This window comes from Salvelinus namaycush, chromosome 14 (assembly GCF_016432855.1).
Source record: "Salvelinus namaycush isolate Seneca chromosome 14, SaNama_1.0, whole genome shotgun sequence".
Classification (NCBI taxonomy): domain Eukaryota; kingdom Metazoa; phylum Chordata; class Actinopteri; order Salmoniformes; family Salmonidae; genus Salvelinus; species Salvelinus namaycush.
In genome coordinates this window covers 8083464-8111299 of record NC_052320.1, presented here as the reverse complement: position 1 = coordinate 8111299, position 27836 = coordinate 8083464, and the positions used below count along the sequence as shown (strand labels likewise).

General features: G+C 42.9%; 1 protein-coding gene across 1 annotated transcript in view; it reads left to right on the top strand.

Annotated features, from left to right (window-relative positions):
- Window positions 1-12476: 12476 nt before the first annotated feature.
- The window catches only part of LOC120059086 (E3 ubiquitin-protein ligase HUWE1-like), a 71600-nt gene continuing 56240 nt past the window's right edge, over window positions 12477-27836 (top strand). The window contains exons 1-21 of the mRNA XM_039007879.1: window positions 12477-12546; window positions 12670-12768; window positions 13255-13461; window positions 14020-14172; window positions 14511-14573; window positions 14812-14889; window positions 15032-15079; window positions 15276-15444; window positions 15769-15869; window positions 16281-16431; window positions 16874-17001; window positions 17386-17526; window positions 17923-18043; window positions 21678-21785; window positions 21916-22017; window positions 22244-22324; window positions 22529-22635; window positions 23424-23601; window positions 24633-24724; window positions 25607-25809; window positions 25993-26050. Of these exons, the coding sequence (XP_038863807.1) occupies window positions 12502-12546; window positions 12670-12768; window positions 13255-13461; window positions 14020-14172; window positions 14511-14573; window positions 14812-14889; window positions 15032-15079; window positions 15276-15444; window positions 15769-15869; window positions 16281-16431; window positions 16874-17001; window positions 17386-17526; window positions 17923-18043; window positions 21678-21785; window positions 21916-22017; window positions 22244-22324; window positions 22529-22635; window positions 23424-23601; window positions 24633-24724; window positions 25607-25809; window positions 25993-26050 (2433 nt within the window). The 5' untranslated portion in view covers window positions 12477-12501. The remainder of the gene's footprint in view (window positions 12547-12669; window positions 12769-13254; window positions 13462-14019; window positions 14173-14510; window positions 14574-14811; window positions 14890-15031; window positions 15080-15275; window positions 15445-15768; window positions 15870-16280; window positions 16432-16873; window positions 17002-17385; window positions 17527-17922; window positions 18044-21677; window positions 21786-21915; window positions 22018-22243; window positions 22325-22528; window positions 22636-23423; window positions 23602-24632; window positions 24725-25606; window positions 25810-25992; window positions 26051-27836) is intronic.

Genomic DNA, 27836 nt, shown 5'->3' with positions numbered 1-27836 from the left:
CAGAAAAGCACCCCCACACCACCACCTCCATGCTTCACGGTGGGAACCACACATCATCATCTGTTCCCCTACTCTGCGTCTCACAGACACGGTGGTTGGAACCAAAAATCTAAAATTTGGATTCATCAGACCAAAGGACAGATTTCCGCCAGTCTACTGTCCATTGCTCGTGTTTCTTGGCCCAAGCATGTCTCTTATTGGTGTCCTTCAGTATTGGTTTCTTTGCAGCAATTCAACTATGAAGGCCTGATTCACGCAGTCTCTTCTGAACAGTTGATGTTGAGATGTGTCTGTTACTTGAACTCTGTGAAGCATTTATTTGGGCTGCAATCTGAGGTGCAGTTAATGCTAATGAACTTATCCTCTGCAGCAGAGGTAACTCTGGGTCTTCCTTTCCTATGGCGGTCCTCATGAGAGCCAGTTTCATCATAACGCTTGATGGTTTTTGCGACTGCACTTGAAGAAACTTTCAAAGTTCTTGAAATGTTCCACATTGACTGACTGACCTTCATGTCTTAAAGTAATGATGGACTGTCGTTTCTCTTTGTTTATTTGAGTTGTTCTTGCCACAATTTGGTCTTGGTCTTTTACCAAATAGGGCTATCTTCTGTATACCACCCCTACCTTGTCACAACACAACTGATTGGCTCAAACGCATTAAAAAGGAAAGAAATTCCACAAATTAACTTTTTTTTTTTATATATACATTTTTTGAATTTTTTTGCTTTATTGGATAGAGACAGTGGGAAAGATAGAGGAGAGAGTGTGCTGAAATTAGCAGTGGGCAGGATTCGAAGCCATGCTGCAGCTGTATATGTGCATCGGCGGCTGTGGCTTAGACCGCTAGACCACCCTAGGCTACCACAAATTAACTTTTAACAAGGCACACCTGTTAATGTCACGCCTGCCCCCGCTCCCCCTCCCTGGTGCTCAAAGGCGCCATGCTCCCCAGCATTACGCACTCCTGCCACCATCCTTACGCACAACTGCCTTCCCTAATTCCCTCCTTAATTGTTGTGTCGTTGTTTACCCGTGTGCTGACGCTGTTCCTGTCTCGATACCTGTCTGTTCCTGAATAAATGTTGACTCCCCGTACCTGCTTCTCATCTCCAGCATCGTTCATTACAGTTAATTGAAATGCCTACCAGGTGACTACCTCATGAAGCTGCTTGAGAGAATGCCAAGAGTGTGCAAAGTTGTCATCAATGCAAGGGTTGACTACTTTGAAGAATATCAAATATATTTAGATTAGTTTAACACTTTTTTGGTTACTACATGATTCCATAAGTGTTATTTCATAGTGTTGATGTCTTCACTATTATTCTACAATGTAGAAAATAGTAAAAATAAAGAAAAACCCTTGAATGAGTGGGTGTGTCCAAACTTTTAACTGGTACTGTACAGGTAGGAGTAAAGTGACTATGCATAGATAATAAACAGTGAGTAGCAGTAGTAGCAGGGGGGGTCAATGCAAATAGTCCAGGTAGCCATTTGATTAATTGCTCAGTAGTCTTATGGCTTGGGGGTAGAAGCTGTTAAGGAGCCTTTTGGACCTAGATTTGGCACTCTGGTACCACTTGCCGTGCTGTAGCAGAGAGAACAGTCTATGACTTGGGTGGCAGGAGTTTTTGAAAAAATGTTGGGCCTTCCTCTGACACCGCGTAGTATATTGGTCATGGATGGCACTACCCTCTATACCCTCTGTATCACCTCACGGTCGGATGCCGCGCAGTTGCCATACCAGGCGGTGATGCAAGCAGTCAGGATGCTCTCGATGGTGCAGCTGTATAACTTTTTGAGGATCTGGAGACCCATGCCAAATCTTTTCAGTCTCTTGAGGGGGAATAGGAGTTGTCGTGCCCTCTTCACAACTGTCTTGGTGTGTTTGAACCATGATAGTTTGTCGGTGATGTGGACACCAAGGAACTTGAAGCTCTCGACCCGCTCCACTGCAGTCCCGTCGATGATAATGGGGGCCTGTTCGGCCCGCCTTTTCCTGTAGTCCACGATCAGCTCCTTTGTCTTGCTCACATTGAGAGAGAGGTTGTTGTTCTGGCACCACACTGCCAGGTATCTGACCTCCTCCCTATAGGCTGTCTCGTCATTGTCGGTGATCAGGCCTACCACCGTTGTGTCATCAGCAAACTTAATGATGGTGTTGGAGTCGTGCTTGGTCCCAGCGTTGAGGATCAGCGTGGCAGATGTGTTGTTGCCTACCCTTACCACCTGGCGGCGGCAAGATACATACTGACAAGATACAAGTTTCTCTGCCCAACAAATGGGAGTCATTGTCCACAAAGCGGCACAGCAGGCTGTCTCATTCCCCCCTATCCTTTCTTTGGATTGGTGGATACATCTCATTATTGTAATCCTTTTTTCAATATTTGATGAGGGTTGTTGATGTCAACCGCCTGTGTTCAATGGAGAGAGATGCTATGCTACTAGCCTCATGCCATGAATACGCATAGCCATCTCGAGACAACTCCGATATAAAGTGTTTTTTCTCAAAGTTGCCCGGATGTCACGTGTCCTACTTATATCATCAGTACACTTGTAACAATTTATGCATTACAAAACGTATATGTGATCAAATAAACACATAACACATGTTTTTGTTTACCAAATTCGACTCTCTCATTGACTTCTATACAAAAACTCCTTGCTTGGTGGGCGAAACAACAACAAAAACGTCACCTGCTGGAGGGAGACAGATTTTCAGCCAAGTTGGGCCCCTTTCTTCCACTTTCTTTCTGGGTTGACTCTCTCAGGCGGGATGAAAATGACAACATCGACCATGATCCTTTACTAGTTCCACCATGATCCTTAGCGATTTTTTGGTGCCATTCAGCCCCATTCAGCAATATGGCACGCTTCAAATTCAAATACTTCCGGCTTCATTCACCATCAGGAGTTTTCCATAGGAATACGTGGATGACGTCAGCGCTATCACTCTCTACTAGTTTTAATGTCTATGAATAGAAGCTGGTGATGACCGAGTGCCCTCCCCACCACTGGATTGCCACAAACAACGATTTATATGAATGGACAAAGCCATCAATCACATGACACCATTCATTCCTATGTGAAGACTCATTGAAGCCAAATTAAGTTGGTTAAGATGGCGTCTCGAGAACACATAACATCAGAGTTTCTAAACCCAGAGGCGCAACATCACGAGACTTCCGGGAATGCTTGCAAAACAGACTAAGCAGACCAGGTCTGAGAAGTCAATAAGATGCATTTTAAATCATTCCTTGGTTGTTAGTTCTGTTGAACTAACAACCTCGTGAAAGTGACAGTTTTTCATTTTCGTCAAAAACAACTTTATATCGAAGGAGTGCATTTGATTTGATGGCTTGCACATGTGCAGTTCAGCACGAGACGGCCGTTTGATGTATACAAACCCTGGATTGCTGATGCTATGGATGTCTTTTATTTAACCCTTATTTGACTTTTAATATTGTTAAGTATTTAATATTGGCACTCCCTAGTAGGAGCAATCGTCCATAGTAATGAATGGAATTCTACGCTATTTCAATTAAATCAGGGATGGGCAACTGGCGGCCTGTGGACGAAATATATATATATATATATATATACAGTGTGTTTTCTCGTTGTTGGGGGAACTCAGTCAGGGTCTCAACTTACTTTCAGAATAATGGAATACACAAGGTGCAATTTCGAAATTTGGTTGTGCATCAACAGTCACTCAATTAGCCCATGTCACCTAAAATGTATTAGATTTGTAATTTATCTAGCAGCCAGCTATCTAAACTTATAGTAAGCATGGTTGAATTACTAACTGGGGTGGGGCCCATTGATCATCAGTTATCATATTAAGAACTGCAAACATTTGCCTCCACCCTATGGCAAAATGAGTAGAATTGTAGTAAATTAGCTGTAAAACTATACATTTTTCTCTCCACCCAATGGAAAAATGAGTAGAATTGCATGAAATGAGCTATACAATTTCAATATCGTCTCTCCGCCCAATAGCAAAATGTGTAGAATTGCAGCAAACTTGCTTCAAAACTGCAACATTTTCTCTACATCCAAGGCAAAATGCACAGAATTGCAGGAAGTTAACTTTAAAACAGACCCACAAGCCACTGCGCTGCCTCATGCCAAGTTCTGTTTTTTTGTGGCCCTCACCCCCATCAAAGTTGCCCATCCCTGAAATAAATGTTTCAAGTACAAAATTACATGTATTTAAGTATTGTTGTAGTGGGGACAGTAACAGTAAAAAAAAATACTTTCAGGAAAAAAATATGTTTTTTCCGTTTTCATTTTTATGTTTAGCCTACATAATATAATTTTAAAGTATGCATTAGGATGTATGTAATAGAATAAACGTGTCAAAAACGAATGTAGAATGAGTGTCAAGATGGCTGCGCGGTGGCTTCAATACAGCGCCTTCTGTTAGTCGTCCAAGGTTTTTACACATCATTGGTTTAGCTAGCCAACGTCGCCATGAATTTGCCACAGACAATGACCCAGATACTTCACCAGATGTATAAATGTGAAGCATCCGGTTGGCGTTATCACTAACTACCAAATATGGTGATGAGAGGAAGCCCAGCGGCCGACAAGTGGTAGAATACGGAGCGAGTTGGATTTTGGCCGACATTCTGCTAATTTTGTCATCGATGAAACATGTGATCTCCATACAGTTTTCTGTTTCCAACACTACAATATGTAACAAACAGAGTGGACTGCGCTTTGTAGACTTCATCCTTCTCCAAAAAAAAAAAAAAAAAGGCGTTGTTTAGGAGTGGAAGGGAGAATTTAGTTAATGCTCACACCCGCTTCACAAAGTAGGCGTTCCCTAACGGAAATATGCAAATAAATGCTAGAATGCGCCTATAGGTTCTCATTAGATAGTGCTTGCCTATGCCGACCTCCTTGCTTGTTCTGCACACTATGATTAATTTACTCCCATTGGAAACGACAGGCTCTGGTCTATCTTTGGTTAGTTATAAAAAATCTTTGACATCGCGTACACGTGTGATCAGGGATTTCTATTGGAGAAGCAGTTTCTACCACTCTTCATACTGTATTGTCTTTGATAACATGCACAGTTTAATGAACATTGGAGCACTCGGGATCCCATCACAATCAGCCTTGATCGAGAGTCCCATAGGGCGGCGCACAATTGGCCAAGCGTCGTCTGGGTTAGGGGAGGGTTTGGCCGGGGTAGGCCGTCATTGTAAATAAGATTTTGTTAACTGACTTGCCTAGTTAAAAAATAATAATAATTAAAAGCACAAGGGCGATGCGCACAAGTTGGTGGCAGAACAAAAGGGAGTTCTTATAGAACGGCAGCAAAAAAAGCCTCTATTTACATGTTGCTTATGAGTGCATTTCCCACAAATGTTGAATTATAATTTGATTTTAAGCCTCCGAAATGTTTGTGTCATCATCGAAAATCAACTGCATTACACTTAAAAAACACTTAAACTTCAACCAGTAAAATGGCTCTTTGGCTAGCTTTTGCTACTGCCTATATCAATGATCGTTAGTATTCTAGCTAACAACTGCTCCATCAAAATATTTATTTTGAAAAGATCACAACCAAATATAATCTTAGGGACTGTTCAAGCAAGAATCAAAACATCATTGTAAGAATATGAGAACCACAAAAAGTGATTTTGTTTAGAAATAATAAAAATGTAAACCTAGCCTTTGTTGAATGGGTGCAGATGGTGATGGCTTTCTTACTGTCGCCAAGAGTCGCGCGCATCTATGCGTAACGTCAGTGTGTCGTGTACTGGAAAAGGGTCTTTTGGGTTAGTTAGTAGGGTAATTAAAAAAATATATTTTCCCGCTTCCCTTTTCCCATGTTGTATCACAAAGTGTAATAGCTCTATATACTATAGTTCAGTTGGGGGCAGTAATGCAACATATTGGGTGCCAACCGCGGTTAAACCCCACTGAAAAAGAAGAACATGCGCAGTTTGAGCTACTCCGGGAAGTGACGTTGAAGGCTAGCTCAGTGCTGCCACCTCTCCTTGTCTAACTCAAATTGAAGGTCGACTGGGGTACTGCATGCTGCCATTAGCAACTAAATTATCCTTATAACTTCTGTGTGTGATTTTTAAATAGTCGGTTGAAGGACATACATCTGGTGTATTAGAATCAACTATTGGTACCATGATTGTCTTCTAAACATGTTGTTCTTTACACGAAGTTTGCCATTTTCCATTCACTATAACGGGGATCCTGTTTGCAGCTAACAATGCCTGCAGTACCGCGGTCGACCATGAACTTCCATGGCTTCAATGACATGGGGGGCAGTCGTTCTCTCCTGCAAGCTACTCGCCAGAAAGCCCATAGCTTACGTAGGAAGCGCAGTTGTTCTCGCGAGATTCAAACCTACCCAGCTCGCTAGTGCAAGATGGAGAAGTGAAATTTACACGCATCAAAGGTAAGCAACTATATGCATATCTTCATTAACATTGGGCTCTAGTATTATTAATTTTTGAAATTAGGAGTCTTTAAAATCTGTTCATATTGGTTTGATAGTGCTAAGCAGGGGTCTGAAATGCGCGTCGTTTTAGGTTAAAATTCGGACATTCTGCTGTGTGAACCGCCATTATTAATTTAGCCATGGACCATGCATACATAGTCCCACCAGAGTTTTCTCTTTGGTCCCACTGAGTGAAAAACCACTGTGGCAAAGATAATTTAAATAAACTCTGTCGTTGTGGTGCGCTATACACGCGCTACAAACACACTGCAGCTTGTGTGTTTTGTGAAAAGCTAGCTAACCTAGCTTGCTATGTTTCCTGCATTTTGTGTAGGGTAAAGGCATTTTGCAAGAGGCAGATGCCCTTTGCTTTGAGATTTACAATGAGTTAGTCGATTAACCATGTAAACACGAACCTCAGCGGCAGAGAATCAGATATACCGTTACGACTAACTACTACTAGTCGAGGAGCTAGTCGAGATTGCGGATGAAAGTTTAGCAGAAAACCGAGACCAATGTAAAGAGGCTAGCGAGTTACTAGGCTAGCTAGCGCTGGACATCACATTATGCCGGTATTTTGATTGACAGGTCGTTTGTTTTACGAGGAGATCCTAGAAATGGTATTCAGAATGGAGCAGAACAGCCAGCACATATTCAGTTATTACTAGTAAGTAGATTTGAAATAAAATTATATTGTTGACATTGTGTGAATAGTCAGTAACATTTGAGTTGTTCATATTTGATCATTAATAAGCCCAGTCTTTTTTACATTTCTCATGAGTCTTTAGATTGAGATTTCATCCAATTTCACAAACTGCCTTACAATATTCCATTTGCTTTTACATTTAGTTTTTTTAACCTGTATTTAACTAGGCAAGTCACTTATTTACAATGATGGCCTAGGAACAGTGGGTTGACTGCCTTGTTCAGGGGCAGAAAGACATATTTTTACCTTGTCAGCTTGGGGATTCGATCTAGCAACCTTTCGGTTACAGCTTGGGGATTCGATCTAGCAACCTTGAGGCCCAACGCTCTAACCACTAGACTACCTGCTGCCCCATCTATGACAGTTCCCTCATACCCTTCAGCTTCATTTGAATAGGTAGGCCAACCATTGTCTTGTTTTTTGTTCAGCTATAGGTTTGGAATGTCCCCTCCGGAGCCCAGCTGTCTAAAAAAATAAAACATTTCGCTCAATAGATGTGCTTGTTTTTAGGCATTCAGATTGTTTTAGGAGACCAGACAAAACTATGCTAAGGAGGAGGAAATGATGGTGGCACTAGTGAACCAAAGCAGTTTCTGGTATGTACCAACTACTGGTAGTATTGTAAACTACTATAATTTACAATAAGTATTCATCTCTTCTAACAAAGTTGTTGTTCTTCTGTCATCATTTTATTATGCTATTTATCTAACCAAAATAATTAGGGGATGAACTTGAGAATATTGTATACTTACAACGTGTTTCATTTGACTTTGAATTGTAGCTAAAAGCATTTTGGCCATCAGAAAGCCATTTGAATAGCAATACAGTCTAATTTATGTCAGACAAACAGCAGCAGATCGAGATTCTTCCAGTGATTTGCTTTTATGTATTCCACTGTCTTCGAGAGACCATTGTTTGCCTTCTGACATCCTTCTGTCACATAGTGTGGTTATCCTTCTTGCTGCAGGGCTCTAAGGAGGCTTTCACACAAAATTGGTTTGGAGTTCATTTACCCCTTTTAGTTCGGTTAGTGTTCACAACAATCAAAACTATCTGCACTCCGAAGCGCACTAAACAACGCACCATGGTTCTCTCAAAAAGGGTGGTCTCAGTCCGATTCCATTTGTACCGTGATGCGGTTCGCGCCAGGTGAGAACGCAGTCTGGACTAAACACAGGAAAATAACCAGAGACGAGCTATATTATTGGTTGTTTGACTGCGATCATTTGATGAAATGCATACATCATCATCATTTCATATCCCGGGGATATAGGCTACTGAATATAGCCTTTTCACCTCACAGTTAGAGCAGCTATTATGCTATTTCCTGTTATTCTTGGAAGGCCAAATTAATATGAAGATTGGGATGCAAGTGATGCTTAATTTCATGATAATCATAAATGGATTTAACGTGAGCATTTTGTGCTAAATAAACTAATTACTAGCATGAACACATGATTTTGTTTAGGCCTTTTAGTTTGTTTAACATTTGGCAATGTGAAACCAACCGGACCAAATTGTGGGGAAAACATACAATGTAACAAACAATCTAACTCTGATTTGAACTATAGCTCAGAATTATGTGTGAAAACACCCTATGGTTGAGGCCAGACTGTACGTGGAGAATGGACAACATTAGAATGGATGTATTTTGGTCCGTGTGACGTATAAAATGCCCTCTTTACTAATTGGCTGAAGGGGGGGGCAATACATTCTTGGCCAATACTAATAATTGGCCAAGAATGCATATAGAGGAAACCACTGAAATTGTAAGGATATGTACCGATCATCTCAGCTGCGGCTCCCATTGTGAAAGCATTTGAAATCACGAATACAGATCAAATTAACGGGCTAGTCTGGCCTCACCTTAATGCTGCAATTGCTTTGGCAAATAGACCCAACAGTTAATTGCGTTCATCTAATACATTTTACTAGATTGGAGATGTATACATAGACAGACAGGATTTCCTGTCAAAATGCCAAAAGTATGTTTGCTCACCTGCTTGCTAAACGATAGTGGAGACGAGTTCTGACTACGTTGGTACCTTCAGCTTATTCAGAGGATAATATTACCCTAGTTACAGGGTGGATGGATGGTGACTTGTGTTAATAGAAGATCTATAGATACAACTCTTATGATAAAGACAATATATGCACAATTTGGTTGCTGAGATTGTGGTTGCTGGATAGGGGCTTAATAAAATGTGTCGGTACTCTATAAAAGGCAATAGGTGGTGTTTTGATTGTTACTGTTTTCAGAAAGTAATACTTGATGTGGGGGGAAAAATCTCCACCCGAAAGTATTTTTTTGTACTGAGTAACACACAGGAATTCAAATCCTAAATGTTTCTGCTGTTACAATGAAAAACATTGATATATTTGTATTACCTTTTGTACAGAAACTTGCAGCAGACGTTCATATTTTGTGTGTGAATATGTTTTAGATGGATGCAGAAATGAACGCCCATCTCCTATCACAGGTACTAACTAGCTACGCAAATTTGATTAACTAAAACACCACCAAATCGCTGTCACGTTAGGTCCGTATGGGGGAATGATTCAGCTGGTTATTAAACGTTTCGGCTAGCTAACCAACCAACTGGCTAGCCAGCGCGGTAAGTGAGAGCGTCGTTTTATCCACTTCAAGCATAATATTTTTGGAGGAGGTATGGTAAAACATAAACGACTGATTCGTTCACGTCTGGTCGGGTGTGACTGTTGCCAGCTAGCGAGTTGTGTGTACGGGTTGTGTATTTGTGTATTGGTAAGGATGCAGGGCAGGAGAGTACGGGCTTCTTGTGAGGCCTACTGCAGCCGGGAGCTAGATTTAACGTCGTGTTAAACCGTTTGAGGAATGGGGAAAATACTCGCGGTAGCGGCGGTTGAATCTCTCAACTTGTCATTACTAGGCTAGGCTTAGCATAGCTTGCTAATTTGCTAGCTAGTTTAGCACACATTTCGTTAGATACGTATTATTTGCTATTGCCTCTTGTATTAGATGTGTGTTGACGTTCTCAAAAGCAATATTGATTGAAGTAGCTAGTTAGCCAGTTCCCCACTGTCACCCAGCTAGCCAACTAGCTGCTAACCTCCTACCCGGACATTTTGGCTAAACACGAATTTACTCTTGTTCTTTCGATGAGGTATGCAATACATATTTATGATTACAGTTTAGCTAACGAACCGACTTTTTCCCCCATTAGCCAGTTAGCCGCGTTAGCTAGTGAACTCTCCCGTTTTTAGCTAGCTAGCTAATAATTTCCTTACCGCAGTAGCTAGCTAGCTACAGTAATGTTAGCTACTTCAATCTACAGTAATGTTAGCTAGCTAACAGTTACCTAACTACCATTCGGTTGATGCTGTTTTCGTGTATGCTATTTGATAACGCCAGCTTTGTTTTGGATAGCAACATGCTTGTCTGGTGTTAGACTAGGTTGCTAGCTAGCTAGCTAATTTTGTTACGTTGAGTATGACTGCGGTATGTAGAGAACGTTAATGTTAGCTAGATAGCTAACGTTAGTTGGCCATACTCGCCTTCTTGTTAAAAAATGTAGTAACTTTGCTAGCTGGCCAATTGCGACGTTCTCAGATTCTACGGTCTATTGGTGAACATTCATTGTAGTTTGAATGCTTTTAAAGCACTTGCCTTGACAGGTTAGAGACATTAAACTGGTAACGTTTGATATTTTTGACTAGTTCTGTGCGGGAATCATTCAGCTATTCAGTTGTGTTGTAATGTAGATTAATATACTAGTTAGCTTGTTCATCAAGATATTGTATCAGCAAGGTTTTCAAATGCTTGGAACCAGCTGAGCAAAGCCCCCGAATCCAGTCAGTTGCAAACAGGTTGAGGGTAGCTGGCAACAAGTCTTTCTGATTTGTCTGGGGTTTGTAGTGAACCAAGCCTTAGAGAGATAATGTGAAAATGACCCATGTTTGATAGTATGTTGCTCAGAGATATACTGGTGGAAATGTGCCATGTTTCTCAACAGTGTATTGATTGGAACTGTGTGGATGCGCAACTGTCCTTAGGCCTATACTTTTGAACCCACACTTGGCTGTCTTGCTCAGAAGCTGTGTCCAGACTACTGACTGTTACCTAATTGTATTGGCTACATGATTGGAATCTGCACCACTGAGCAAATAGATTTTCCTAGCTAGGCCCTCCTTGGTTGTTCTGTCTGTCTGTGTTGGCAGGGGTCGCGTTAGAGTTCAGAAAAATACATTTTCAAACGCGGACCATCCAAAAAAATCTGCATTTTAAACCATTTCACCTGCGTTTTTTATATTCGTTTTTTTTTAAACTTCAATAGAGTGCTTAGGAACGTGCAACTATAATTTTCCTTAACAGAAAATACATTATTGCAACACATTCGACATAAAATAGCTTAATTTTCATCAGATGACAACAGAAGTGCAACGCTATTTGGCAAGCAGACACACAAGTAAATGAGCTTGCAATGAAAAATGGCCATATTTCTGTTTATCATAAAAATATTGCAGCCAGCTACATTTCCTAATGTTTTGCTTGAAATTAATCTTGCATTTCACTTGAAAAGTAGGCTACCAAGAAAAGCTCCAGAGAAAAGTAGCTTGACATCAGCTGTCTGCTGATAGATCTCATCCGATTGAAGTGCAACTGAAGTGTCAAATTAGTCTGATGCAGAGCAGAAATTACAATAAGAAGCGTTATAGATATGTGTTTACAAAATGCAGCAAGATATTTCTTATGCATTATCTTTTTTTCCTCATGGACAAATGCAGAATTCTGCATTAACACGACCCCTGGTTGGACAAGAGACACCCATTTTTCATGGGAGGAATGTTTTTTTGAGTAGGGTCTTATGTCTAAGTTATGGTTAGACAAGTGTATTTTAAACTTCTCGCTATTCTCTCCCTTACAAGTGTTGAAAGGCTTGTAGGGAAATTAGTGCCTTGACACAGGAGAAAATAATTTTTAGTCTTTCATAATGCCTTTATCTTTATAATGTGAATGACTGTCTTTCTCTTGTTTTAGGCATTGTGAATGAAACATGCTGTTAAGTGGGTATTGCCAAATTACTTAACTGTAAGTGACACTTGTATATTTTTTTTCTTCTCAAAAATACCCATTGCATAAGCTCCATTTAATTCTTAAATTAATTAAACTTACTGTCTACTATTTAACTTTTCATTTTTTGTTGCTAGACTAGATGTAAGGCCTAAATTTGCAACTGTACACAACAGCACAATTTCCATGGAAACACACATGCATTGTTTTTCGTCAGACTGCATGTTAATCTATTATGTTCTGCATTCCAACAGGCGCATCAGATAGAAGCTATTGACAATGAAGGTTGACAGAAGCAAGTTAAAGAAAACCCCCACTGAAGCTGTGAGTATGCATCTCAATGTTGTCTCTGTCTGTAGTCCCTGTTGGACCCGGGCCTGCACTCTACGTCCTTTACAGTCTCCCCCTCCTCTCTCTCCCTCCTCTCTTGCCCTCTCTTCCTCACAGCCTGCGGACTGCAGGACGCTCATAGAGAAGCTTAAGGGATGCCGCGACGAGCAACTGCTGTTGGAGCTGCAGCACATCAAGACCTGGAATATTGGCAAGGTGAGGCACTTTGCAAATTATTTGTTAATGTCAAACTTCTGGGTAACGTTCATTCTTTGTATTAGATCACAATTTCATTCATAGGCGGTACTTTACCTGATCAGGTAAATGTATAGGAATGTTTCAGATTTCTCAGAACCAATTTAAGGAACGTTTCAGGTTTCTCTGAACCATTTTAAGCGTCCTCCTCGATTTAATATTATGCGTTTTAGTCCAGGACCAGGCTTAATCTGGGTCTGGGAAACAAGCACTGTATTACACTGACATGTCCCTGAATTGGCGTCACCAGGGACATATCCTCGTTCACCTGGGCTGTAGAACAAACCATCCTCTGACATGTAACAGCTATATTCATGGCCTTTCTATCTGTAAAGTTCCACAACGTTTGTCTGCTGAACGTGGCCCAGGTGTTGATGCTCAATCAGCAGAATGTTAGCTCTATCTAAAGTGATTTCTTGAGTCCTCACCTGCCCCTTTCCTCTCCAGTGTGAGCTGTACCACTGGGTGGACCTGCTGGACCGTTTCGATGGGATCCTGTGTGACGCGGGCCAGACGGTGGAGAACATGTCCTGGCTGCTGGTGTGTGACCGGCCGGACAACGGGCAGCTCAAAGCCCTGCTGCTGGCCGTGCTCAACTTCACCGCCCTGCTCATCGAGTACAGCTTCTCCAGGCACCTTTACAGCTCTATAGAGGTAGGAGTAGGACCACTCTCCAGTTGACACAATGACCAGGGACAGTAGGACCACTCTCCAGTTGACACAATGACCAGAGACAGTAGGACCACTCTCCAGTTGACACAATGACCATGGACAGTAGGACCACTCTCCAGTTGACACAATGACCAGGGTCATGTTCAGTAGAGCATATTGAATATTAAACTGTGGACCACTTCATGTTCAGGCTGCCTCCCCTTTTCACTTCCTTTAATAATTTTCTCCCTTCTGACACAACCCATTTGTTCACAATGATGTGGTTTCCTCTTCTGTTGTGTGGGGGAAGTGGGCCTCCCTGCTTAGCTCTGTTGGGACCCACCTGCCTAAAATAGTTTGACCTCTTGGTTTAAATTGACAATTTTGCTGCCAGAGATTGTTGCTTTGGGGGTCTTTGTAAAATAATCCAGGAAAGACGTTGCAATAACGTGTCCTGGGTAAAGGTTAAATTAATAAACTGTTTCTTCCTCTCTGGGTGATGCACCTGTCACAAACCTAGGTGGAATGAGCCAAACAGTCTTTCACTTTCTCTCCTCACAGCACTTGACCACCCTGTTAGCGTCATGTGACATGCAGGTGGTGCTGTCTGTGCTGAACCTCCTGTACGTGTTCAGTAAACGCTCCAACTACATCACCAGACTGGGCTCTGACAAGAGGACCCCTCTGCTGGCACGCCTCCAACATCTGGCTGAGGTACCGTACAGGTGGCAGAATGAGAACATGTTATCAGATATCCTGATGAAGACATGCTTGTTGATGCTTTTTTTCTGCATGTCCATGTTAAACCGTCTAAACTTTGATAATGAGTGACATAGCCGTTTGTTTTTGGCTTTCAGTCTTACAGGTTTTCAACATGCAAGCCACAGCTTATTTTGATGTTAGCACTTGGTGTTGTATTTCAAAACCAACTGGCCAACCGTATAGAGCAGTAGAGTACAAATTATTATCTGTTAATGTATTTGTCTTGATATTTAGCCTAGGTAATGAAGTGATTTGGATAGGTGGTCTGATGTGTGACATTATCCCTGTAGAGTTGGGGAGGGAAGGAGAATGGCTTCGGTCTGGCCGAGTGCTGCAGGGACCTGCCTATGACGGTGAGGCTGAACCTTTATCATTGTCACAATCTGTAAAGGCTTGCTGTCTCCAGACAATCAGCTCATTTGCGTTGTAATGATTACATTTCCCATTATGACTGTCAAATGATACTGATGATGTTCGTTTCCATCACCCCCCACGACTCACCTATCCTCTGTTTGCATCCCTCACCCGTCTTTTTCCCCCTCCTTCCACATCTCTTCTCATCCCCCATCACTGTAATGGTGACCTGAGCAGAAGTACCCTCCCAGTGCCACCACACTGCACTTTGAGTTCTATGCTGAACCTGGCCCTGAGGTCAAAGTGGAGAGGAAGGTAAAGACCGACACATTTCCTTGTACTGTACCAGAAAACAAATGTTAATGTGCGACTAATGCATGTCCCTGGTCTTTAGTAAGTCATGTCTTGTTATGAGTGGCTTTATTGACCATTTGTGAACTTTCTCTCTGCCCGACAGACCAGCAGTAACACATTACACTACATTCACATCGAACAGCTCGACAAGGTAAGGGACAAATGTTGTCTATTTTCTCAGAGCATTTAATGATTTTAACCGAAGACTGAACAAAAGTCAATTGACCTTTTTAATTTGTTTAGGACTTCGCTGCTTTTCTTACATTTATCCTACATTCATATTAAAGAAACCAACCTATCCCCCAGAGGCCAAATTCATAGTTTCCTGATATTCTATGTCTTTCCAGATCTCTGAGAGTCCCAGTGAGATCATGGAGTCACTTACGGTGATGTATAACATCCCTAAAGACAAGCAGACCCTGCTGTTCACACACATCAGACTGGCCCATGGCTTCTCCAACCACAAGAAGAGACTACAGGCCGTGCAGGCCAGGCTCCACGCCATCTCTATACTGGGTAAGAGGGAGGGAGGGAGTGTGTGCTACCTCAATATAGTTCAAAAGAGGTTATAATTGATTGGATTTATGTAGAGTTTTTCTAGACTCTCAGACCGTCAGTCACCGCCAATGACATGGTGGTTTTCTATGTTCAGTCGGTCATCAGTGCTTATGTCTCTGTGATGTTTACCTGTGTGTGCGTATTGACTGTCTGATGCATCAAATCCAATTTCCCCTCCGGGGATCAATGCAGTCAATTCATTTAATCCATTACATGTCGATCAGTCTTTGAAATGAGTTTGCGTGGTAGCCAATTGTATTGTGGGGTTCTTTCCCTCCACAGTGTACTCCAATGCACTCCAGGAGTCGGCCAACAGTATTCTCTACAACGGCTTGATAGAGGAGCTGGTGGACGTGCTACAGATTACAGACAAACAGCTTGTGGTAAGAAATTACTTTCTTTCTCCTTTCCCCTCTGTCTATCCTGCTGTCCTCAGCCCCTAATGGGTTGGTGGGTCTGTGTCACATACCAATAGTATGTGTGAAATTGGAGCCAATATTGTGACTACAATCATGTCATATTATAGACCAGTATCAGATGTCACTGGATTGTAGTTAATGTAACTAATACAAGACAGTGATCATTACAATATGATTGCAATGTGGTTTGTGGTCAGATTTGACAATACAATCATGATTGTCTTGGCATTGTATATGTCCCTAAAGAGTTTCCACGGTCATGGACAATCCTGGAAATAATGATATCTTGAAAGTCCAGGAAAACATACCTTTTGGCCTATATGTAATCCTCTATGCAGTTCTATAGTTTCATGAATACCCTGTCCCTTTCCTCAGGACATAAAGGCAGCGTCTTTACGCACCTTAACATCCATAGTGCACCTGGAAAGGACGCCCAAGCTGTCCAACATCATCGACTGCACCGGCACAGCCTCCTACCACGGCTTCCTGCCTGTGCTGGTGCGCAATTGCATACAGGCCATGATCGGTGAGTGGTCTATCGATTTGAACTTGAACTGGTTTTGATGCCTGTCCAATGAGAACACAAGCCTTTACATTTTAGCCATTTATCAGACACTCTTATCCAGAGCCACTTAGTTAGATAGGTGCAAACAATGGAGTAACACAACTTCAGAGTTGGTGTTATGGTCAGATATGATTGTTGTACTAAGCTCTGAAAAGAAACTCTTAAGAACTTTTCTTCAAGACAAGATGGGTATTTTGGTCTCCCGTCACTATGCCTGTCTGTGTGACTGAGTAGAATCCAGTGGAGGCTGATGGACCCAGCTCTAGGAAACAAGGCTGCCTAAACAAATGGGCAACTGCACCGAAAGTACCTACAACAAAAATAATTGATTGAAGTGACCGTTGAACAGAGGTCAATATCCCTGACTGTGCCTCTAACCTGCGGTGGGTGTTTGTCTCCTCAGACCCTCTAATGGAGCCGTACCCGCACCAGTTTGCCACTGCTTTGTTCTCCTTCCTCTACCACCTGGCCAGCTACGACGCTGGGGGGGAGGCCCTGGTCTCCTGTGGGATGATGGAAGCCCTGCTCAAGGTAAAGAAACACACTGTCACCTCTGACCTGGCGTCTACTCACCCTTTTTTATTCTGCTGAGCTGGCCTGGTTTCACTATGTACGTATGCTGCGCAGGTGTCTGACAATTTGAAGATCTGTTGATCGCCCACAGAGTCTGTGTATGTCCAGTACAGCATACTCACTTGCTCTGCATAAAGGCTGAACAGACCTAAATATATCCTTCCTGCTTATGGTCCCCATAGGTACGCCAATTAAGCCCCCTTCTGCACTAAACGGCTCCATGTAGAGGAGCTTAATTGTTTTCTAAGACAAGAATAGGCTTGGTCTGTGAGTCTGGTCCATAGTGTTTGTATGTGCACAGTCTCAACTCCCTCTCCCCTCCTTTACTCCCTTCCTCTGTAGGTGATCAAGTTCCTGGGGGACGAGCAGGACCAGATCACGTTTGTCACGCGTGCAGTTCGAGTGGTGGACCTCATCACCAACCTGGACATGGCAGCCTTCCAGTCACATACCGGCCTTACCATCTTCATCAGCAGGCTGGAGGTAGGGTCCTTTACACACACACATACCCCTAACACACCTACCATTCTAGATGCAGGGCAGGCTCCTCTGCCTATCTCTGTTGCCCCAAGCCAAAACGCTTTTATTAGTTTTAATTGACATGTTGGTGCCAGAGGGCTTGGAAGTTGCTTTTGGGGGCCTTTGTGACCCACCTTGGAAATAATAAATGTGTTGCATAAATAACCTGAGTGGGTGACGACGCACCTCACTGCCTGGGACCTGACGCAGCACTCTAGGGGCTCTGTACTCTTCTCAGAGTCTCTGCTGGAACAACCATGTGCCAAAGTCCTGTACTCTTTCCCTCTTTCTCGCTCCCTCATTGTTCTTTCTTTTCCTCCCTCCCTCCCCCTCTTTCACTCTCTCTGTCTCTCTGTGCAGCATGAGGTGGACCTGTCTAGAAAAGAGTGTCCTTTTGTCATCAAGCCAAAGATCCAGAGACCCAACTCTACCGTGGAATCTGAGGACATGGACACGGACGTGGATGGCCAGTCAGAAAGCTGTAGGCTCCTTTCTATTTTCTATTGTCAATCAGCGGTTCCATACATTGGGCTATAGGCCTACATTTAGTTGAAGAGACCATATGAATTGATCAACATGGTTATAAGGTGTTAGTCTAAAAATGATACCATGTTTTGGTCAGTCAATATAGATCCATTTGATTGACTTTTGTTGAGGGTTAAACGGTATGTGGAGGTACTGTCCAGTAATTGTTCTATAATAGTTAGCTAGCTATGTGTTGTGTTACGGTCATTACCAACAAACTAATCAATTCCCAAAACTAGAATGTAAGAAGTTAAATGGCCTCCATTTTCCCATGTTTTCCTTGCCTTTTGTTATGGGTGATAATATAGATCTAGTGTTGGCTGTTGTGGTATGGCTATTGTGTTGTAGTGGTATGGCTGTGGTCTTATGGCGTTGTGGTGGTGTTATACTTGAGATTGCGTCCAAGATGTCCGACTGTTGTTTTCAAGGTAATCTACTCAGGTTCGCGGAAAGCAGATTCATGGACTCTATCGTGCTTAAATCTGGTTTATATGGACCAACATGACATGCGCACAGGGAGCAGTGATGACGTCATCCGAAAACATGGCAGACACTGGATGAATATAAACTCAGCAAAAAAAGAAACGTCCCTTTTTCAGGACCCTGTCTTTCAAAGATAATTTGTAAAAATCCAAAACTTCACAGATCTTCATTGTAAAGGGTTTAAACACTGTTTCCCATGCTTGTTCAATGAACCGTAAACAATTAATGAACATGCACCTGTGGAACAGTCGTTAAGACACTAACAGCTTACAGACGGTAGGCAATTAAGGTCACAGTTATGAAAACTTAGGACACTAAAGAGGCCTTTCTACTGACTATGAAAAACACCAAAAGAAAGATGCCCAGGGTCCCTGCTCATCTGTGTGAACGTGCCTTAGGCATGCTGCAAGGAGGCATGAGGACTGCAGATGTGGCCAGGGCAATAAATTGCAATGTCCGTACTGTGAGACGCCTAAGACGGCGCTACGGGGAGATAGGACGGACAGCTGATCGTCCTCGCAGTGGCAGGCCACGTGTAACAACACCTGCACAGGATCGGTACATCCGAACATCACACCTGCGGGACAGGTACAGGATGGCAACAACAACTGCCTGAGTTACACCAGGAACGCACAATCCCTCCATCATTGCTCAGACTGTCCGCAATAGGCTGAGAGAGGCTGGACTGAGGGCTTGTAGGCCTGTTGTAAGGCAGGTCCTCACCAGACATCACCGGCAACAACGTCGCCTATGAGCACAAACCCACTGTCGCTGGACCAGACAGGACTGGCAAAAAGTGCTTTTCACTGACGAGTCACGGTTTTGTCTCACCAGGGGTGATGGTCGATATTCGAGTTTATCGTCGAAGGAATGAGCGTTACACCGAGTCCTGTACTCTGGAGCAGGATCGATTTGGAGGTGGAGGGTCCGTCATGGTCTGGGGCGGTGTCACAGCATCATCGGACTGAGCTTGTTGTCATTGCAGGCAATCTCAACGCTGTGCGTTACAGGGAAGACATCTTCCTCCCTCATGTGGTACCCTTCCTGCAGGCTCATCCTGACATGATCCTCCAGCATGACAATGCCACCAGCCATACTGCTCGTTCTGTGCGTGATTTCCTGCAAGACAGGAATGTCAGTGTTCTGCCATGGACCGCGAAGAGCCCAGATCTCAATCCCATTGAGCATGTCTGGGACCTGTTAGATCGGAGGGTGAGGGCTAGGGCCATTCCCCCCAGAAATGTCCGGGAACTTGCAGGTGCCTTGGTGGAAGAGTGGGGTAACATCTCACAACAAGAACTGGCAAATCTGGTGCAGTCCATGAGGAGGAGATGCACTGCAGTACTTAATGCAGCGGATGGCCGCAGCGGATACTGACTGTTACTCTTGATTTTGACCCCCCCTTTGTTCAGGGACACATTCAATTTCTGTTAGTCACATGTCTGTGGAACTTGTTCAGTTTATGTCTGTTGTTGAATCTTGTTATGTTCATAGAAATATTTACACGTGCCGTTTGCAGAAAATAAACGCAGTTGACAGTGAGGACGTTTCTTTTTTTGTTTATAATTTATAATGTTAACATCTTCGGCTGTCAGTGCTGAATAATTTAAAAAAATCGGCCTCAGTGACAATTATTGGAGTCATTTAATGGATGTTTTGTGCACAAAGGTGATGACTAATGTGTCTTTTTAGTAATTTTTCTCTGACTTCTCTGTGGCCATCTATGGAAATGGTCTTTCTGGGCCGTGCGTCAGTTAAATATAAGGATGTAGATTTGACCAGTCATGCTTATCGGTCTATAAGTTCATTTGCATAATTTTGTGGAATTATGGTCATGCATGTTGTCACGCCCACAGCATACATGAATATCCTATCACCTATCAGACAGAGACAGAGTAAAAAGTGCTTTTGTAAGCCCAGTCATTGCGCAACCTATAACAATTCTAAATGCAATTGCCTTTGATGGCCACGATTGGAAAAGGAAAAATATTTCTCAATCTCAACTCGTAATTAAAGTGCGCCGCCCATTTGCCATTCGAGTACATAGGCTACAGTCAACGGTAGGCAGGCTATCAGCGCATCACCCACCACTTTGCAATGTGAGCTTGAGGCAGGAATTATCTGAAAGCTTTACTTCAAATAATGACACAGGTCAACCAGCATTTCTCTCCTGTTCTGTTGGTTATCATATCAACTTTCTTTCGCTGTCCAGAAGCCAAGGGCACAATCCTAGTCATGTTAGCAACCAATCCTATTCATGTTAGCAACCAATCCAAGTCCACCTCTGTCACATCTGCTCGCATTAGGTTTTGAAAAAAAGTTGTTTGATTGACTTAGCTGCTTCATTACCGAAGTTACGTGTTCAATTATAGGCTATAGCATTTTGACTGGGTTATTTTGACTGTAAGACGATTGGCTTGCTATCGTTACATGTTTTCAATAAGCTCTTGAAGAAAAATGTCCGGTCTTTCTATGCATAGTATCATCGAGGGAGAGGCGAACTGAGAGCTTTCACTCTCACCAAAATCTGTCCAAAACAAGCCCAATGTGTTTCTATGTCGCCTGCCTTCCAGCCTTGGGATGACTACCATTGCTAGGGCGGGGAGAAATAAGAATCTCATTATATACAGATCTCTGATAGTATTTTCTGTTGGTCACATCATTTTACTGTTTATGCATTTTTTTTTTTACAGTTTGTTAACTGGTTAATGAGGGTCAGTTGGTTGACAGCAAAATTGACTGCAATGTACATCCCTATGCAGTACCGAGGCAAAATTGTAGAAGCAGTTGAAACCATGCTTCTAGACTGGAACCCTGACCCCTCGGGTGTTATGGCTGTTTTGTGGTGGCTGTTGGCTGTTTTGTGGTGGGTGTTTGCTGTGTCTTGGTGACTGTTGGCTGTGTTGTGGAGGTGGTGTGGATGTTGGCTGTGTCTTGGTGAGTGTTGGCTGTGGTGTGGATGTTGGCTGTGCCTTGGTGACTGTTGGCTGTGGTGTGGATGTTGGCTGTGTCTTGGTGGCTGTTGGCTGTGTTGTGGCAGCGGCGGGGTGGTGGTGGTGTGGCTGTTGGCTGTGTTGTTGTGGTTGCTAAAACTGTCCTCTTAACAGTGTCAGAAGAGAGGATGGAGAGCAGCCCTGGTCCCTCAACGTCCTCTGGCTCCAGACCTGAGACAGACCACCGAGCGCAGAGCAGCACTGCCAGCACGCCCCGCACAGGTACACACTCACATAGCAACGCACATAAACAAACATTCTCAGCTTTGACTATCACACGCTCAGTCAAACACACACACACGGGCGCTCACACTCCTATGTGTTCCATCTCCCATGTGTCATCTCCCTCCAGGCCTGCAGTGTATTCCCCAGAGAGCAGCTCTGCTGAAGTCAATGCTAAACTTCTTGAAGAAAGCCATCCAGGACCCTGCCTTCTCTGATGGCATCCGTCACGGTGAGTAAGCTATGATAACCACACTCTAAAAAGCATGATCAATGGAGATACGCTAGACTTAAGCTATCTGAGGGGAACTGGTCCTATATGATCAGATGGGTTAAGGTTGTAATGCTTATAATAGGTACTGGGGCTTCAACAAAACACGATGGAAAAGTGTTGAATGAATTCCCCCTGGACGTAGCCTGACTAACCTCTTGGTCTCTGTATGGCCTCTCTTCTCCAGTCATGGACGGGTCTTTGCCTACCTCACTCAAGCACATCATCAGTAATGCAGAGTACTATGGACCTTCTCTTTTCCTACTGGGTGAGTACTCGAGTCACACAACATGCTTCAGAGGAATCTACCATGACATGCATTATAATGTGTAGTATGTTTACTAATATCACTTGATCATTGAGAAAGTTCTGCGAAATCCATGAAAGCATACATTATGCCATGTTTGTAAGAGTCAGTTTTTTTCCCTCTGACTTTAAACATATTTCTCTCGTTTCCCTCCCCCTTCCACAGCGACGGAGGTGGTGACAGTGTTTGTGTTCCAGGAGCCGTCTCTGCTCTCCTCCCTGCAGGATAACGGCTTGACTGATGTCATGCTGCATGCCCTGCTAATCAAAGACGTGAGTCCCACAGCACTCCATCCCCTCTCGGCTCACCCTGCATTCAGACCACTCCATAGTTGTCAATGCAGGTTGGCTTTGATAAGTGCGAGGGAAAGTTTATCGTTGGTGTCTGAATGCGGGGTCACTCTTTCTCTCTCTTTCTTCTAAATCTTTTCTCTACCTCTTCAGTCGTTCTGCGGAACCCCCCCTCATTTCTCTCTCTGCTCACCCTCTCATCTCCCTCTTGTCCTCTCCTGCACATTTGACATGTTTAAATGTCCCGTTTTCTTTTTCAGCAGGGTCATACATTAACACCGGTGTAGCCAGTGGATGTAGAGCCTACTCTGCCTAGTCTTCATCTTGCCCTCCATCTCCTCTCTGTCACACAGCATTGCATTAAACAGTCATTCTCCCTCCTTGGTTTCACCGCTTCCTTTCCTCCCTCACTCTTTCCTTCTGTTTTCCCCCTGCTCCTGATTGCCTTTACGTTTTGGTTCCCTATGCCCTACTCTCACCCTCTCTTCCCCCTACCCTCACCCTCTCTTCCCCCTAACCTCCGTACCCTTCGTACCCTCACCCTCTCTTCCCCTACCCTCTCTTCCCCTCACCCTCTCTTCCCCGTACCCTTCGTAACCTCCCTTCCCCCTACCCTTCGTACCCACCCTACCCTCCTTTCCTCCCTTCCCAGTCCCCTTCCTCCCAGTTGTTCCCTACCCTCGCCACTCTGTCTCTCACTCGCTCTCTCTCTTCCTCCCCTTTTTCTCTCTTTCTCCCTTTTCTCTCTCTCACAGTCTCTCTCTCTGCAGGTCCCGGCCACCCGGGAGGTGCTTGGTTCTCTCCCTAACGTGTTCAGTGCCTTGTGCCTGAATGCGCGAGGCCTGCACTCCTTCGTCCAATGCCAGCCCTTTGAACGCCTCTTCAAGGTGCTGTTGTCACCTGACTACCTGCCTGCCATGAGACGACGCCGCAGCTCTGACCCTCTGGGTGAGTTGGGGACGTGTGTTTTTGCAATCTAGTATGGCGAGAGAGACTTTTGAGAGAGGTGTGTGAACTTAAAGGAAGCTAGTATATTGGGACACAATTCACTCTGTTGAAAAATAGGTGTTTGTTGTAGGAATGTATAATGTTGGTTTGTAATTTGAAATACCTGCTACACTAGAAGTTAATGGTTACATGTATGAGGAATGTATATTGTAATGGAGGTTGGATAAGAGCCAGGGGCTTGTAGAGTTACTAATTAAGGGAAAAAGACAATAATATAGTTGTGGTCACAGGTAAGTGTGAATTAGTGAGGAATGGGTGCTGTGATCAGGTCACGTGAAGGGAGAAGGAAACGTTTATTACCCACATCACTTAACTTCCTGCCTAGCAACAAAGATGTAGTGTTTAGAGAAAGGAGGAGACTGCCTAAAGGGGGGTATAAATACTGGTGCTGATGGGAACATGTCTTTGTCTTTTCAGCTGCTTGACTCAGTGGGTGAATTAACTCGGTTTGAGCTTTAACTAGTTGTCCGTTAATTTTTACTCTGTTTATTTAGACCTAACAATACTGAACAAAAATATATATGAAACCATTTCAAAGATTTTACTGAGTTACAGTTCATATGAGGAAATCAGTCAATTGCACGCTTCCTCCCAACTTGAGACATCTGTGACATTGTGTTGTGTGACAAAACTGCATATTTTAGTGGCGTTTTATTGTCCCCCGCACAAGGTGCACCTGTGTAATGATCGTGCTGTCTAATCAGCTTCTTGATATTCCACACCGGTCAGGTGGATGGATTATCTTGGCAAAGGAGAAATAATCACTAACAGGGATGTAAACAAAATTGTGCACAACATTTGAGAGAAACAAGCTTTTTGTGCGCATGGAACATTTCTGGGATCTTTTATTTCAGTTCATGAAACATGGGACCAACACTTTTTTTTATTTTTTTGTTCAGTGTAGTATGGTGACACTATACACTGTTGATGCAGATGTCTGTATGTAATCATGCTGGTTTGTGTGTGTACAGGAGATACAGCATCCAACCTGGGCAGTGCTGTGGATGAACTGATGAGACACCAACCCACTCTGAAGACTGACGCCACTACTGCCATCATCAAGGTGGGTTTACAATGACATGTACAGGAGGCCTGGAAAAAGTGAAATGATCAGCACCATTGAGCAGGGATGGGAGTGAGTACTCCAGTACAGGTTGGTATTTGATTACTAATAATCAAATACAAGGACTCAATTTACAAATATAACTATTTTAGCAGGTTAAATGTATAAGCACAGGCACAATTTCCAACTGTAAGATGTTTATTGTTTGGAGTATGTCAAATGCAGTGACAATGTTAAAGTTGTGTATCAGAACCACCAGTCACTGGAACAACCTTTAGCATACTGCAAACTCTTTTGGCCTTCAAACCCGTTTCACGGTAACATGTGAGTACTCAAAATGATTTTAGTGAGTGCTCAGACACTCATTCAAATGCCCATCCCTATCTCATTGTTCATGTCTGGACTTGTAGTTTTAACTCTGCGTGTGACTTGACCAGGAAAAATTGAGGTCTTGTTGTAGCTTTTAACTAGGGCACAGAGTTCAACTGGTTCAGGTCATGTGTTAGGACCCTAATCATATAGATTAACCTTGTAAACTGCATAGTGAATTAGCACAACGTGATTGTTTCTGTAACCTGGGCCATGTGATCTGAACAGGAACAACTTAATGTTTATCCCTGGAGGGGTTTTTACGTTATGGTAATTTAACACACACTTGGCTTCTCTTCACAACAAATACCCTTGCCTTGTTTTCACCAGCACTCGAACTTGTCTTATCTTGCCAGCACCGACTTTGCTGATAGCTACTTTATTGAGGAAAAATGTACTTACTGTGATATGTGGTTGTCCCACCTAGCTATCTTAAGATGAATGCACTAACTGTAAGTCGCTCTGTATAAGAACGTCTGCTAAATAACTAAAAGGTCAACTGTCCTCTCCCAGTTACTGGAGGAGATATGTAACCTGGGCCGAGCCCCGGAGTACATCTGTCAGAAGCCCTCTATCCAGAAGACTGATGGCACCGTCACCGCGCCCCCCGCCCGCTCCTCCCACGCTGCAGAAGAGGCTTCCAGCGAAGATGAGGAGGAAGAGGAGGCGCTCCATACCTTCACCCAGCAGCAGGGGGAACCAGAGAGCAACAGACAGTCAGTGCCAGTTGAACTGTATGACATTCCAAATCAGCGATGTGATTCTTCCTGATCAATTCAGGATTTATTGCTCCTGATATAAAAAAAATTTCTCTATATTTATAAATCATTTATGTATTTACATTTTGTTACATGTTTGATTGGGAGTTGGGATAATAGTGTTTGTCATTTTTCCTGTAGGGTTGTTGGCACTGAAGAGAGGATACCGATTCCTCTGATGGATTACATTCTGAATGTGGTACGTGTGTTGATGCACGTTCTCTGGTTATTTTATGTGATGATACCTGCAATAAGGCACGCTTAAATCAAGTCCCTTTACTCACCAATAATTGTCAATGAAGTGATGACAAGCAAAATCACATTATGACGTTTCTCTTATGTTCAAAATTAATCGGAACATTTGTACAAAATAATGACTTCTGGGAGCGTATAACGGTGTGCAGACTGTACTACTACTATCGTCTAATAACTTTTGGGGAGGTGCTTAGTCAGTCACTAGACAGCTACCACCCTGTTAGTGAACTCTGCACCTTAGAAGCTGCTGCCCTATGTACATAGACATGGAATCACTGGTCACTTTAACCTTTTCACGCGTGAGTTCCAAATATCTAACGGTTGCCCCAGCGTGAGTTGTTTTATGCACGTGATGTTAGAATGCACTCACTGTTCCAAAATGTGATTATTACACAACGGGACAGTTAACACGCGCTGCCTGCCAGACATCTTTTGGCTATGTTTCAACTTATCAATTTCAAATTATTTTTAAACAACAGTTTGAATTGAGGTGTGTTCTGCCGCCTCATTAATTCACATAGAAGTAGCCGAGTTCAGCGTTGCAAACAATTTGTTTGAGACTTTACTGAGTAGAATAAACTTCTGTCTTTGAGGAGAGCCTACCACACTTCACTTATGTTTGCGCAGATCAAGTATGCATATATTTGTGCAGTCTTCCAAGAATTGGAACATTTTCTTGCTCGCTTTGGGGCTCGCTTTCACTTCCTTGTTTTCCTTACAAATAATAACTTTGGATATGTGTGTGTTACTTTGATAGGAAGTTCCTTATTTTCTGTATATCGTGTTTATACTGTAGGTGCGTATGGTATGTATGGAGCATAGTGAATAAAATTGTAAATACATATGTTTTCAAATACTTGTGACAAATAATGCATTCCGATAATTGCATCTATTGTAATGGTGATGCGTGTAAAATAATTTTTTGAAGGTTGTACTGATGATAATGAGCTAAACTATTTGCCAGCTATGTGTGGCGCCATGTTTGTTTTAAATTATACAATGCATTCTGGGTGTCACGTAATCTGTCAGACCGAAGATGTTATAATGAGGTGAAGGAATGGTTCACTCTTCTTTTGGGTGAACTTCCGGAAGTGAATGAAGGGAAGTGGATGATCGTAGATGACACACCCCCTTCAACATGCATACTATAAACAGACCAAACTCATCTGGTCTCCTCTTTGGTTGATGTGAAAAAATAAACTTTCCGGCGCGCACAAACTACCCATCGTCGGATTACTTTCGATTTCTAGAAAGTGTTTTACTCAATTATTTCGATCAATGGTGAGCTCACCCGTGATGTGATTAATTATAACTAGTCATTGCTATTAGCTAATTCATATTGTAGTTTCTGTCAGCCGAGAGTCATATTTGAGTTATTCAAAATAAGTCACTCTTTCCTCAGTTAGCGCGAGGACAAATGTAGCCTACATTTTGGTTGATTGTGTTACGCTGTAGCTACTACGGTTTATTTCTGGATGCAATGTTCAGACATTCACAGATAACACTTTGGACATAACTGTGTTTGTGCAAAATGTTTCTGTGGAAAAAAGGGTTGCGTCAATCAAATGTACGTTCTAAGTAAGCGTTCTCATCAAGTGTTCTAATAACACCGGTTTGATCGTATGCTACAGGGCCACTATACAACGATCACACCCGTTTGTTGGTACGTGTGAAAAGGTTAATAATGTTTACAAACGGTTTTACTCATTTCATATGTGTATATACTATAT